We start from the raw sequence: 14,260 nt of genomic DNA, 5'->3' as shown, positions 1-14,260 counted from the left end.
AACTAGATCATGAGAAGTAGTTTCCCTATATCTTCCATATAATGCACATCTCACCTCTCAACGACATTAGTTTTATTCAAGATCTTCAAAAAAGGTAGACAGCATAGAGCAGGTTTAGACTGGTTTGCATAAGCAGCTTCCTAATTCCTAAAGAGATTTCAAAAGAAAAATTAGTTCTATTGCCTTGCATTAAAGATCCTACAATTCCTCTGCTCTAGACCAAGGTGATGTTTCAAGATTTACAAGCAAAGTAGCAAGTTAATACTATAAACTACCTGCCTAAGATAATTCAATGCTTGTCTTTGGAAACATCTTTCTCAGGGACCTGAGATTCCAACCTTGGGTTTCATCTTCTCTGCAGCCCTAAAAAAAATAAGAAAAAAGAACAATCACAAGGCAATGATGAGTTCTTAAGAGATGTTTATGGTGAAATGATTAAGTAACTGATCACAACCACAAGTTCATGCACAGCATTTGAGAGCCACACAAATACCAAAAATGAAAAATCTATCATCAGAATAAATTGTATAATCACTTCATGACATCAACCATGACCAACAGACTTGAGATCATGTCAAACCAAAATCCTTGAAAATTGTTCCATGGCTGGGCAACAAACAAGTATGACAAAAATCATCACCAATAGTTCAAATCTTCATGGATATGAGAAATTTCACTTTTGGGATTTTGCAAAACATGAACCGTAGGGATGCCACAAATCTCCCAAAAAACCATGCATGAGTTGTACAGGTCAAAAATCAGGAATTGGATTTTGTTTTTGATTTTTTTTTTTCTTATCGAAGAAAACATCATCTTACCAAAAAAAAATAATCATGATAATTCCTCTTAAATCATCCTCCATTAGGTGATATGGTTCTTTTCATTCATGGAGACCACTGGCTGTATAGTGTGCATTGGCAATCTTATCGCATCTCATGTGTTTTCCCTTCACTTCAATGAACCAATTGTAACAGTAGTGATTAAAAGCAAAATGAGAGGCTCCTATTTCCAAATCCAAGATTCTTTTCTTTAGTAAATATCAACAATAGAATATATTTAAACATATATGGGGAATGCTAATGTCCCAACCTTCATGGGGATGTTAGCTATATCCCCAAAGCTCTTGAATGACACATGGAACAGCCAAACATGGATCAGGACTGCAAAAGCAAACCAATACTACAATAACATCAACTTAGTTTTGTAAAATGGTGTTGTACATATACTAAATAATAAAAATGAAGACACAAGAACGTCTCAAATATCCTTTCAAATGCCATAAAACATCATTAGCCGTTGAAGACTTAACTCAAAATATGAAACAAGCAAGATGTGTTATACAAACAAAACCACATGATTGAGCATCTATAATCACAATAAATCTTCATAACCATCGCCACCATAAAAAGCACATCTACGTCAATAACAACTGAACTAAATCCTTCAATCTCTATAACAACTACAAATTACAGAAAAGAAGAAGAAGAAGAAGAAGAAGAAGAAGAAGAAGATCAAGAAATAAAAAAAGACCCATTGAAAACAATGTATCCAACAATCTTAAAACTACATGATAACAAATCAAATTTCAGCATAACAGGAATTGATTATCACAAACTCTTCTCGGACAAAACTACCTTAACAACGACATAAATTTGAATCTTTAAATAAATTTCTACTCAATAAAAACACAAATGATGCATGCAATCCACCACCGAGTAGGAGGATCAACAAAATTCACAAACAGAATCAGTTCAATATATTGTAATTAATAATCTCAAAACTAGAAAAATAACTCAGTATCCTCTAAAGTTATCAATAAAAAGAATTACCTAGTAGCTCGAGAGAGGAAGACGGAGAGCCAGCGGAGGCAACGCTGCTGAAGAGCCGATGCTGTTGAAGGAGGTGTGAGGGCGTGGGAGCTCGAGAGAAGGGGAGGGAGAGGGAGAGGGAGAGGGAGAGGGAGAGTGCTGACGGAGGGAACAGAGATAGAGAGGGGATTGGGAATGGAGAGAGAGAGGGATGAAGATGAGAGGACGGGTTAGGGTATGGAGTGAGAGAGAGAGAAATAGGGTGACACTTGGGCGCGGCCCCGTTTTGAGCGCGCGCCCAAATTTGGGCGTAGGGGCTTGGACGGTCCTCTCAGGGGCTCCATGGGGCCCACCATGATGCATTTGCATTATCCATTCCGTCCATTAATTTTAATAAATTATTTTAGCTCATCATCCCGAACATAATGTAGATTAAAGGCCTAAGTGGACCACACCATAGGAAGCACATGCGATTTAATCTCCATGTTTCCTACCGTGTGGTCCACTTTATAGCCTTCGATCTAGCTAATTTTTGGTTTCATGCTTTATAATAATATTTCAAAATAGATGGACAGATTAGATAGAAATCGTATAATTTTTTAGGCTATATAGAGCCCCTTACACTACTGTTGATTGTTAATGGTGTGGCACATTTTCAGCTACGGACTAAAATCGTAGTAATTATAACTACGGTTTATATCCGTAGCAAAAAAGTAACGTGGTCTGAATCCTTTGTCCCTTTTTTTGGTAGTGCAACTTCTATTTTTTTTTAAAAAAAATAAAATTAATAATGGCTTACCACTGCTAGTGCATGCCCTGATACATCAACTCATCTAAAAATTTCGAATTCAACAATAAAAGAAATGTGCACAACAACTTTCATGAATCAGATCATCTAAGTTATTCCCAACTGTATGAAATTCTTTACCCGTTGTAAACACTTTACAAGCTAGCCAAAATAAATAATGACTCTCCCCCTTATCTTCTTTTTCTTTTCCCTCCCTCTCGTTTTCTTTTTTTTTAGTTTTTTTTTTTTTGGAATCCGTACTTTGCTTTTAGTTTTTTATTTTTTTTAGTGAGTGGTGACGTGGACCAATCAGGACTGGGCAATTAGGGAATCCCTGTTTACCAAATAACAGAGGATCTATACTCATTTATATAATATTATCTTTTAAATTTTAAATTTGTAAACAAAAAAAATGCACGTTACAATCAAATATAATAAACATTGGCCTGCACATATACAAACTTTTTACTGGCATTTCCACATGCCTTTACTGGCGGTTACACAAGCATTTACTGGATTATTAGAAGGCGTCCCAATGCAGGTAAGATAAATTGTTTTTTGTATTTTTTTATAAGGTTGGAAAATTTCCAAATATAAATAAAAGAAGTGGCAGACACCATGTAAGAGAGTACAATCTATATCAGAATAGGTACATGCATCTATGGAAGTGATACAGTTGATGGACTATTTGATGAGATTATACTTAAGGCATTGATATAATATTGTCCTAGTATGATGGGGCTACGCATGAGAATGTGATACAGCTGATGGACCAAGTGATGAGGTTACCTTTAAGGATATGATATAGTTGTGTGCTAGTGTAAAGTAGTTATACTTGAGAATATGATATGGTTAATAGACTATATGATAAGGTTGTACTTGAGGATATGATATGGTTATGTGATGGTGTGATATAGTTCAACTTGAGAATGTGATATAGTTATCGTACTATGTAATGAGGTTGCATTGGAGGATATGATATGGTTGTGTGATAGTATGATGTGGTTACATTTGAGAATATGATATAGTTGATATACCAAGTGATTAGGTTGCACATATGCATATGATATGATTATGTAACAATGTAAAGTGGTTCCAGATTGAAGAATGCGATACGGTTGATGGACTATTTGTACTTGAAAATATGATATGATTGTGTGAGAGTGTGATAAATGATCTTCACTTGGGAATATGATATGATTGATGGACTATGTCATGACATTGGATAATCCATGGTTGTGTGACTGTGTGATCATGTTACACTTGAAAACATGATATAATTGATGGACTATGTGATGAGGTTACGTTTGAGGATATGATATTGTAGTGCGACTGTGTGATGAAGTTACACTTGAGAATGAAAGAAATTGAAGGACTATGTGATGGGGTTACACCTGAGGATATGATATGTGGTTGTGTGAGTGTGATGTGTCCACTTGAGAATGTGATACAGTTGATGGACAACGTGATGGAGTTGTACTTAAGGATGTAGTATGGTAGTGTGATAGTGTGTTGAGGTATGTATCCACTTGAGAATGTGATACGATTGATGGACAGCGTGATGAGTTTACACCTGAGGATATGATATGGTTGTATGATAATATGATGTGGTTACACTTGAGGATATTACATGGTTGATAGACTATGTGATTAGGTTGCACTTGAGCACATGACATGGTTGAGACGATAGTGTGATGTGATTCCACTTGAGAATATGATACAGTTGAAGGATTGTGTGATGAGGTTGCACTTGAGAATATGATATAGTTGTTTAAAAGTTGGTGTGGTGGATCCACTTAAGAATGTGATACAATTGATAGACTATGTGATAAGGTTGCACTAGAGGATATGATATGGTTGTGTGAGTGTGAAGTGATTTCACTTAGAAATGTGATATGGTTGTTTATTTTGGCAAAGATTATAATTTATTTTTCTATTTCCAGTTTTCAATCTTCATTCATTTAAAACCCTTAAAAGAAATTACATTAAAAAAATAGAAAAAAAGTAAAAATAATAATAATAATAAAAATCATAGGTGATAAAGCAAAAGTAATAGTTACTTAGATAAATTCAAGTCACAGAATTTAGTTACATAAGAGGTCATGTCAGTTGGTAAATAAAATGTCATGTTTAGATGTTGAATAGAGTTATATAGGATACTGTACATCCCAAAACAACACCAGCCCCGACCTGTCGAATACTAATTAAGGTAAGAAGCATCAAAATCAAACCCAACAATTAAGATGACAAAAATTGTAATTCAACACCTAAGCTTGGATATGTGATATTCATTATACAAGTATGTTGTGTTTGTAAATCATCAAAAGTAAGTACCGACTCAATTGAAGAGCCTCAAGAGCCTCCAACAATCTCTAAACTTGTCACTTGCATGACTTCAACTTCCTTGATCGTTATTGCATCTCAAAGGAAAAAATTCAATATGTAAACAGCATTTCATTACATCCATAAGTAGAATTTCAATATGTAATTTCATCATTTTTCAAAATTACTGTACATGAATTCTTGAAGACCCACAAAAAAGAAACATGCCTCACATATCGTATAATGCATTTAAACAACACAAAATGTACATTAATTCAAGTGGGCCTCACAAAAAAAAGGAAAAGAAAAAATAGAAATGGAGTTCACCTACCTCGTGTATCGTATAATGGACCTATAGCTGCACAAAACGTACATGAACTAGGATAGGCCCCACAAAAAAAGACCCCACCTATCATATAAGGCATGTATATCATACAAAATGTACATTTGTTATAAACCAAAAAAGAATAAAAAAAAATATAGCCATTCTGAATTCTTAAAACATGCCAGAATCTGGGCATCCTTCGACTTGAACAATTATCCTTAACACAACTGAATTACCCTCCTGCAGCATATAACGAAGGAGTTGTTGCTTGAACTTCTTATCTGCCAAAGCCCATCCAAAATTGAATTGCCCTCCCGTAGCATATAATTCAAAATGAAGTTCACCCTCATGAAGATCCCATTAATAACAACACACCATTCCTAATTCAAAGCAATGCCTGAAAAAAAAATGAATGAAAGTAACATATAATTACACATTTAATCTATGTTTTGTATATTTGGGTTATACACTTGGAGAAGTATATATTTATATTATACATAAGAATGCAAAGAGATTTAAAGACAAAGATGATAGGGTTTTAACGATAGTGTGATTAGGTTGCACTTGATCATATGATATGCATTTATGTAAATGTGATGCATTTACATTTAGGAGTGTAATGAAAATGAAGGTGTGTGTGAGTTGGTTACACTTAAGAATGTAATGTGGTTGTAGTATATATCTGAGTTAGAATATGTGATGAGATTACCATTGAGAGTGTGATGTGGTTGATTGGGATTATAACTTGGTTCCACTTTAGGATGCAAAGGGATTTTCAATTAGAGTGGTCCCATTACACTTGACAGTATCATATTGGTGATGAAGTGTGTGTTGAGGTTCAACTTAAGGATGTGATATAGATGGTGGAGTGTGATTGGCATACACTAGACGATCTGTTGTGCATTATAAGGAAGTGTGATGTGATTACACATAAGGGTGTGATGAGGATGGAGTATGTGATTATACTTAGGGGCTAAGATATTTTAGGAAAAATCTAAAAATGATTTAAGAAAATATTAGATACGATGAACCTTACCATATTCTATTTCGATAAAGGTCGTTGTTCCTTTGTTCCAAATTTTGAATTACTGTCTCTTACCATGAACTGTTGGAATGCACCAGATGTAACAGGATACTACACAGTCAACATTCCATAAATTTCGAGTTAATTTCATTAAGATATAACTCAAATCAAAGTTCAAATTGAATAACAACTACTTTTTTAATTACTAAAATACCTAAGTTTACATATGCATACATTTTCATTTTACAAAACTAAACTATATCAGCTTTCCTTAAATGTTATTCATTACCTGGAGTAATTGTGTAAAGTTGAAATTATCAAGCATATGAAAATTTGAATCAACTTCATGCTAGATATATGGATGTGGTTGATCCATGGAAGGAAACAGCTGTGGTTGACACTAAGAAGGAGAGAGTTGCGGTTGAATCTGTGCTTCCGGTATATAGTATGTGGTCATGGGGAGAGGCCCGACATTATTGTATCCCTAACATAATGTACAAGTAAATATTAAGTTCATTGGAAATTTTCAATTTCACTATAAAATAAATTTTCATTACTCTAAGGGTAATCAAAATGCTACATGAGCAAATGGAGATTGAACATTAGAGCGTACTAATGTGGGCTGTTGACTGAGATGGACTGGATTTGGTGTATCTCTTTGCTCTTTTTGTCGACATCTCTTCGATTTTCCTCTCTCCAAGCTATTCTTAATTCTACGTCTACCACGACAATTCTCTTTTCTTTTAATTTCATGAGCTTTTTCTCTTACTTCAATGATTTCAGCGCTTTTTCTTTTGATATAATAGCTTTCCATAGCTTTCTCATGAGCTTCTTTTTTAATTTTAATAATTTCACTTCTTTGCTGCACATCACCATCTTCGAATTTTACCCGATAAGCTTGAATGCCTTTTTCATTACTCAGGCTTTCAACATATGATGAGGGTTCTTTTTCATTTTCTTTTGCTTTCAAAATCTTTTTCAAATCTTGCAACATCCATTCTAAATGCTTGGCAGCACATTCAAATGCTTCTTCACTTTCACAACCCATTGTTGCTAATTTCATAAAATTGCAAAGTAAACTATTGTAACGCCGAGATTGTGATTTCTTGCTTTTGTCAATGGAGTCACTTCCACTACTTAATGAGGAGAATGAAATTGAAGCAGCTTCTCGAGTTCACTTTTTCAAGATGTACTTAGCCGGGATATTTGTGAGGGTATGATTCGTAACTTTTAATGCATGGGAACACAAAATACCCATGAATTCAAACTTTCTACAGCAGCAAGTGATGGACTCGTCCATTGAGTCAACGGTAACAATGTGAAGACTTTGATTTCTTCTATTCAAAACTTGATATTTTCTAACTGTACCAGACTCATCTACTTGTTCCACTATTTGATCAAGGCTATCACCAAATTCTGCTTGAAATAATTTGAAAATAGTTGGTGTATATACACTAGCTGCGTGCTTTAGGATGCTAACAAGAAAAGTTACAATTGGTGAACTTTGAGCCATTTTGAAATTGGCTTCTAATTCTGCATTTCGTCTATCATCTACCAAGCGTTCGAAATGTTCAAAAAATTTGATTATATTTTGACCAGGATGCAAGTATTTCTTCAAATCCTTATTTAAACTTTCACAACGTTGCGTGCTCTTCATATCTGTACAAAAACTATTCTTTCCATATACTAATGCCCACTTCTCCTTTTCATTGAATAACTGTTGTAACCATATATTATCTGTGAGATTATATTTCATGATCATTTTTTCCCACGCTTCAAGAAATTCATGCTCCTCATCAAAATCATATACACATCTACTAAAATCATTGCCAAACGACTTGGAAGAACAAAATAGATGACTTAGATGTTTGCAAGCATTCTGAAACATATGCCATACACAAATACGATGAACCGTTCCAGGTAACTCTATCTTGATGGCATTTGACATAGCCTTATCCTGATCTGTGAGAATGGTTTGGGGTTCTTTTCTACACATTGCATCACAGAATGTTCTAAACAACCATCTGAAAGAATCGATTGTTTCATCGTAGAGGAGTGCAGCCCCAAATATAACTGTCTGTCTATGATGATTAACACCAATAAATGGTGCAAATGGCCGTCCATACTCATTTGTTTTATACGTTGTGCCAAAGCAAATCACATCTCCAAAACGTTCATAATCTAAAATCATTCTTCCATCTGCCCAAAAAATGTTGGTGATACAATCTTGAACATCAAATTGAATACAATAAAAGAACATTGGATCTTCAGCTTGCTTTCTTTTAAAAAATATCAAAAGACCTTCGTCATCAAATTTTTTCATTGCTTTCACCCTTTTCGTCCGTAAATAATTCTTGTAATCTACCAAATTATATCCAACATTCTATCGACCACCGGCTTGTTTAGTCATGAAATCATATGTCGCTTTTAGCTTTATACCTGCATTATCACAATTATCAGCAACTACTTCTTGAGTAAATTTCCGTTGTGATCTCAACAAATGAGCTTCTTCAGGAGATGCAAGAATATGATTATGATCAATCTTATTATCAGTAACACGATATTTTCCGTCAACTCCCAATCTAATTTTCATATGTGCCTCACAACTTGTTCTTGTTTCATCCCGATGATGCTTCACATTAACATCACGTTTATCAAATGAACGTTTACCTTCTTTAGAACAAATAAAATCTCTCATTTTCAATACACCTGTCATTTTATCTTTTTTTACATTATGCTTTCGAATACTGAAACCGACTTTCCTTCCGAAACTATTGTAGAAATCATATGCATCTTTCTCTGTTTTAAACTCCATACCAATTTCTGGATTCGGTACCTTCTCATCCATGTCTGAATCATCCATACCAACTTTCACTGCTAAGTCGATCTCTATATCACGTCATGAATGAGGCATAGAATCCACCAGGCATGGCGTGCAAAAAAGCCATAAGAGCTCTATTTTCAATTGACCTATAATGTCAAGAAAAATTTAACATGAGGACTGATTAAAAAAAAAGTTGTATAATATATATAATCCGTCATCTAACATAAAACACTTCAAATAAATCTAAAAAATCTTTAAATAAATCTACGGGGTCACCATTAAGAGCAATCGATGAAAATTATCCCCAAATCCTATATAATCTGTGGGCCACTAGAGTTTTGAATGGCCTAATGAATGACCTATAATGATCAATCAAAGTGGTCTTGTGAACATTTTAAGAGGAGACATCCTTCCTTTGCGGCATGGTTTAAGTTGCAAATGATTTACAGGTGCCTATTTTGTTTGGCTTTAAGCAATAAATGATTTACAAGTAAATGATTGTGTGCGTTTGGATAGCTTGTAAAGTATTTTAAGTCCTATGAATGGAGAACCATTCGAGCCTGTAAATGAAATCCAAACTTTTTTCCTATAAATACTACAAATCATTTACAGTCTGTCAAATTATTTACGGGCAAAAAAGGCCATCCAAAAGCAAGAGGATTAGGCAATCAGGGAATCCCTGTTTACCAAATAATAGAGGATCCGGACTCAAGTTTTTTTAGACCAGCCTAGTTTTTGAGTTATATAATGAGCAGGACGTGGATCACTTGATGCATGGTTTGGATTCTTCACACATTAAAGTAGGCCCCACAAATTGAATTGAAATACGTCTGAGTATGTGATCATTCCCTATACTTATTATCCATACCATGATAAGTGCTTGGATTTTTTGGTAATTTAACAAAACAATCAGGGCAATTAAGTTGGTTGGAAAAAACAATCTGGTTCCCTGTCCATCACCATCACATGGTGATACAGGTACAGCAATCCAGACCATTCAAATTGTTGCTTCCTTTTTAAATGAACCATCCACATTCTTTCTTTTGCATGGCCCAGATATCCTACATACATGACATGTTGGCAGGGAACACAAGGCTAGATAATGCATGTGATCATTCCTAGCAGGTAAAAAATGTACTTGTTTAGCAGCACAAGATCCACATGCTGCAACTGCTGCTTCACAACATCCATGCTTAAGATCTTGGGAAGTGATTCAACATCCACCACAACAATAATCCAATCCAGATTTATGCCGACTTCCTCTAACTCCGCTACAAACTTATCTTGCTTCTCAAGCCCGGATGTCTACGAAACACACCCTCCTTTAACTTTTTGTATGAAAATTTTGGAAATCCGAAAAGCATTGGACTAAAAATTCAAAAAATTAGACTTTGAATGTATGCAAGTGAGGTAGGCAACGGAACCAACGGAGGAACAATACCTCTACGAGGAGGCAGTCGAAATTGTGCTTGCTATCGACAATCCGCTATAGAGATTCTCTAAAAGGCCCGCCCACATTGCAACAACCGCAGCCTAATGGAAAATAGAAGGAAACATAAGGGCAATTTGGTAGTGAAAAAGGGAGGTGGTGAGGAATTTGGAAGAAGGAGAAGGGTATTTTGGGGATTTACTGACCGTGGGTGAGGGAGACTGTGGAGAGATTGAAAGCAGCGTTGAGGTGGGTGGAGTCGTGGAGGAGCGAGTCGACGTCCGAGTCGGCGAACTCGTTGACGAGAAGGGCGAGTCGGAGGTCACGAAGCACACCCTCTCTTTCTTTTCCCTCCCTTCCCGTTTTCTTTTTCTGATTTTTTTTTCTGGTTAAGTCAGCAGTGACAACTGGAAGTGGGTCCTTGGAAAGAGACCTCTCTTCCCATTTTCTTTTTGTGTTTTTTTTTTTCCTTTATTTTTTTTAATAACGGTTTGGCGTCCGGACCTTTCTTTTATATTTTTTTATTTTTTAAGTAAGTGGTGACGTGGACCAATGAGGATCCGGGTAACAGGGATTCTCTGTTTACCTGGTAACAGAGGATCCGAACTCCATTTGAAAGTACCCTAAATCAAATTTTTTGTTGAATTTGTTAAGATGACTTCGTGCTGTATCTGTGGAGCCTTTTGGGATCGGCGCCTTCAAGAACATACACCTTGGATTCTCTCTCTCTTGTTTGTTTTTTTTTTCCCCACTTCTTTTCCGCCGTGGGAATAATATTCTATTCTATTCTACCAAGGTACTTGCCAAATCTTCAGCGAAGATTGTTGATGTAGTTTTCCGATGGACACTTCTCAATACCCTTGGGTGACTGTATATGAAATAAAACAAACAAGGAATACCTTGGCTTATGCAGGGGATCCTCCATTGACAAAGTCAAGAATTTGAGTCTTTATAGAAATGATCTTAAAGGAAAAGAGTCACTAGTCTATTAGGTTGTATTTGAGTGTGTACATTTCACCATTTAGGAGCTTCCCTATTTATAATAGAGGGAAGATCACATAGTTGGAAGATCTTTTCTATTAGAGGGAAGATCACACCGTCGGACATATTGTTTGTTAGAGGGAAGATCAACCATTGGAGATCCTTTCTATTTAGGACTCCTTATATCTCGGAGATCTTCCCAAGATCTTTGACGCAAAATCTCTGGGATCCCGGCCCTATCCCCCAAGATTCCAAGATAGATCCTTGGGTCATTTGCTTTGGATAGAATCGAACATCAATCGAAAGCCGATGGATCCGTCCGTCCCATAGATAAGATCAGATGGTAGAGGCAGATAATGCCTTGGAGATGGACACTACCGAGCTATTAGTAAGTCGGTATCGTTTCGATGATAATACTGACTAAGCAAGTTTGGGATGTTCTTGACTCCAGTAGTCTTTAGCTTCATTTGCTGGGCTTGACAACCCCATTAGGTCGCTCTTTTGGAAAGTTTCTTAGAGGTCGTCCCGACCTATGATCATGCCGACCTATCTTATGGATGACCCTTCTCTGACAGTAGTTATCTTTCGAGTAGCTTGGCCCATTTGGTTCGTGCTGGCTGTTAGTTCGACTTCCTTTCATGAGTCACCCCATTTTCCCCATAATAGTAAGCCATCCCTACTTTCGAGTTAGTTGCACAGACTTGAAAAGTAGGTTGGAAGCACTTAGATCGAACTATTCCACCATAAATACTGAGTATGGTGGCCAGCATGGGAGTCGAGGCATGTCAGTAATCATGTACGACATACTCGAGGTGGTGCGTCATGGCTTGAGGTCACGTGACCTATCAGGCCGTCTTTTCTGTATCTGACCAATGAGAGAGCAACATGTGGCCGTTTCTCGGTAACAAGGTTGAGTGACGCGTGGGGTCACGCCACGTGTTGAGTTCGAGTAGTCGAGGGGGGGCAGTACGGGATTCGCAGTAATGAGAGCCTTTAAAGGCTGCCACGTGGCTTCCCTATATAAGTAAAAGCCCTAAACCTTGGTCGAGTCTGTTTGCATTCCCCCTCTACTTCTACCCTTTTGCACTTGGACCCTTACTGCTGCATACAAAGGCGAGTTCCAGCAATTTAATGAAGTTACCAGTGGTGATAGGGCGATAATCTCCCTCTGGTGAGCCCTGTTTTTCAACTCACCCCCTCCCTTTTCTTTTTTCTTCTTCGTTACTGACTCCCGGCATTTGTTGAGCAAACTACCATGTCAGATTCACTAAGCTCGTGGGAGGGGGCCTCTGGCGACGACAGTGGGGCAAGTAGCTTGCACCCGATGTCAAACCCACCATCACCATTAGTGATGATGAGCGATGTCAATTTTTGGGCATCATAATCGTCGCGAGTGTTGAAAACATCCCTGGCAGAGCGGCCAGTTAGGGTAGAGCGCGATCTGCCTGTAGAAGGGGACTTAGACGAATCCCGTGGGGAGGATGAGGAAGAGGAGAAGGGCCCTATGAGGTCGTCCCTCAAGGATGTTAACCTAGCTCGGATCAGGCTAGGGTACCATATACCCAAGTCAGTCGTCCTTTAAGTTCCTTCGCCGGACGAGCTCCCTACTCATCCTCCAGAGGGAGAAGTTGCTATCTTTCAGGTTGCCCTTCAGTGTGGCCTGAGGTTCCCTCTACAAAATATAGTAAGACGAGTGCTTGCTCATTTGGATTTGGCTCTGGGGCAGCTGATCCCCAGTGCTTGGAGGGTGTTGATCGGTTGTTCCATCCTTTGGTCTAACCTCAAGCCACCCAACCTTACCATCGATGAATTCCTCCACATGTACTAAATGAAGCCCAACCATTTTCATAAGGGTTGGTACTATCTCTCTACTTGAGGGTGACTAGAAGGGGCATGGTCACAGACGTCCCAACCTCTAATAAAAATTGTAAAGACAAGTGGTTTTGGGCTTCTGGCAGTTGGGAAATACCGGGCTTGACTCTACGTCGTGGCTTGGTTGCCACTGCATTTACTGCTCCAGGTCGGCTTTCCTCTCACTTAGCTCTTTTTTGGTCATTTCTCAATTGGTCAGTCTCCTGTGTTTTTAATAGTTTATGCATGTCCTCTTTGATGCAGATTTTCCCAAATATCCTCCTCTCCTAGAAGACAGCTCTCTTGCTCGGATCTAGGGAGCAAAGTCATTAAGAGAGGAAGATCGAACTTGGAGAAGACTTCTTCAATTGGATCTCTTGCTCGAGTCGGGTCTCGATACCGAACTTACAGATAAGAGCTTTGACCAACCTTTAAGACTTAGAAAATTTATGAATTCGTAACTAAATCCTTTTTCGCTCTATTTGATGTAGAAATGCCTGAAGCTTGTACTTTGTTGAAGCCCATCTCAAAGCGTAAGGCACCTCTCCTTGAGGAGACTGTGCCGATGAAGAAGGCAAAGAAGCCAAAGACAACCTCCAAAAGTAAAGGGAGAGTCGGTCCCTCATCTCCCACTATCGTGGAGGTTGAGGATGAGGCGGTGATCATTGAGCCTGCCTTTAATGCTGAGGTGATGGTCGATGCGACTGCCCGCGAGGATGCTCATCCCACCGAGGTCTGGAGAGCTGCCGAGGCTCAGCCTGTAGAGGCTAGTGAGGCCAACGGGCCTCCTATTGGGCCCTCTAAGGCTCGGGAGGAGAGACAACGTCCTTTCAAGACGACGAGTGGGGAACGACATATCCTCACTACTGAATTCCTCGGCATGTTGGACTCTTCATTAGATGCAATCCT

General features: G+C 37.8%; 1 protein-coding gene across 1 annotated transcript; it reads right to left on the bottom strand.

Annotated features, from left to right (window-relative positions):
- Positions 1 to 880: 880 nt before the first annotated feature.
- On the bottom strand, positions 881 to 9,114 carry LOC131224298 (protein FAR1-RELATED SEQUENCE 5-like). Its single transcript, XM_058219821.1, has 5 exons — positions 8,706 to 9,114; positions 7,635 to 8,465; positions 1,830 to 1,967; positions 1,090 to 1,160; positions 881 to 946 (listed from the first exon to the last, which is right to left on the bottom strand). Exons 1-5 carry the CDS (start codon positions 9,112 to 9,114, stop codon positions 881 to 883), a joined length of 1,515 nt encoding a protein of 504 aa, XP_058075804.1.
- Between the last annotated feature and the right edge of the window lie 5,146 nt (positions 9,115 to 14,260).

This window comes from Magnolia sinica, chromosome 13, assembly GCF_029962835.1.
Source record: "Magnolia sinica isolate HGM2019 chromosome 13, MsV1, whole genome shotgun sequence".
NCBI lineage: Eukaryota > Viridiplantae > Streptophyta > Magnoliopsida > Magnoliales > Magnoliaceae > Magnolia > Magnolia sinica.
This window is presented reverse-complemented; position numbering and strand designations above follow the sequence as displayed.

Coding starts and splice junctions, on each gene's coding strand:
- LOC131224298 (XM_058219821.1), bottom strand. CDS start 9,114: ATGGATGAGAAGGTACCGAATCCAGAAATTGGTATGGAGTTTAAAACA. Junction 8,466..8,705: donor TGATAATTGTGATAATGCAG/GTATAAAGCTAA, acceptor TTTTTTGGGCAG/ATGGAAGAATGATTTTAGAT. Junction 1,161..1,829: donor TTCCTCTCTCGAGCTACTAG/GTAATTCTTTTT, acceptor TTGCTTTTGCAG/TCCTGATCCATGTTTGGCTG.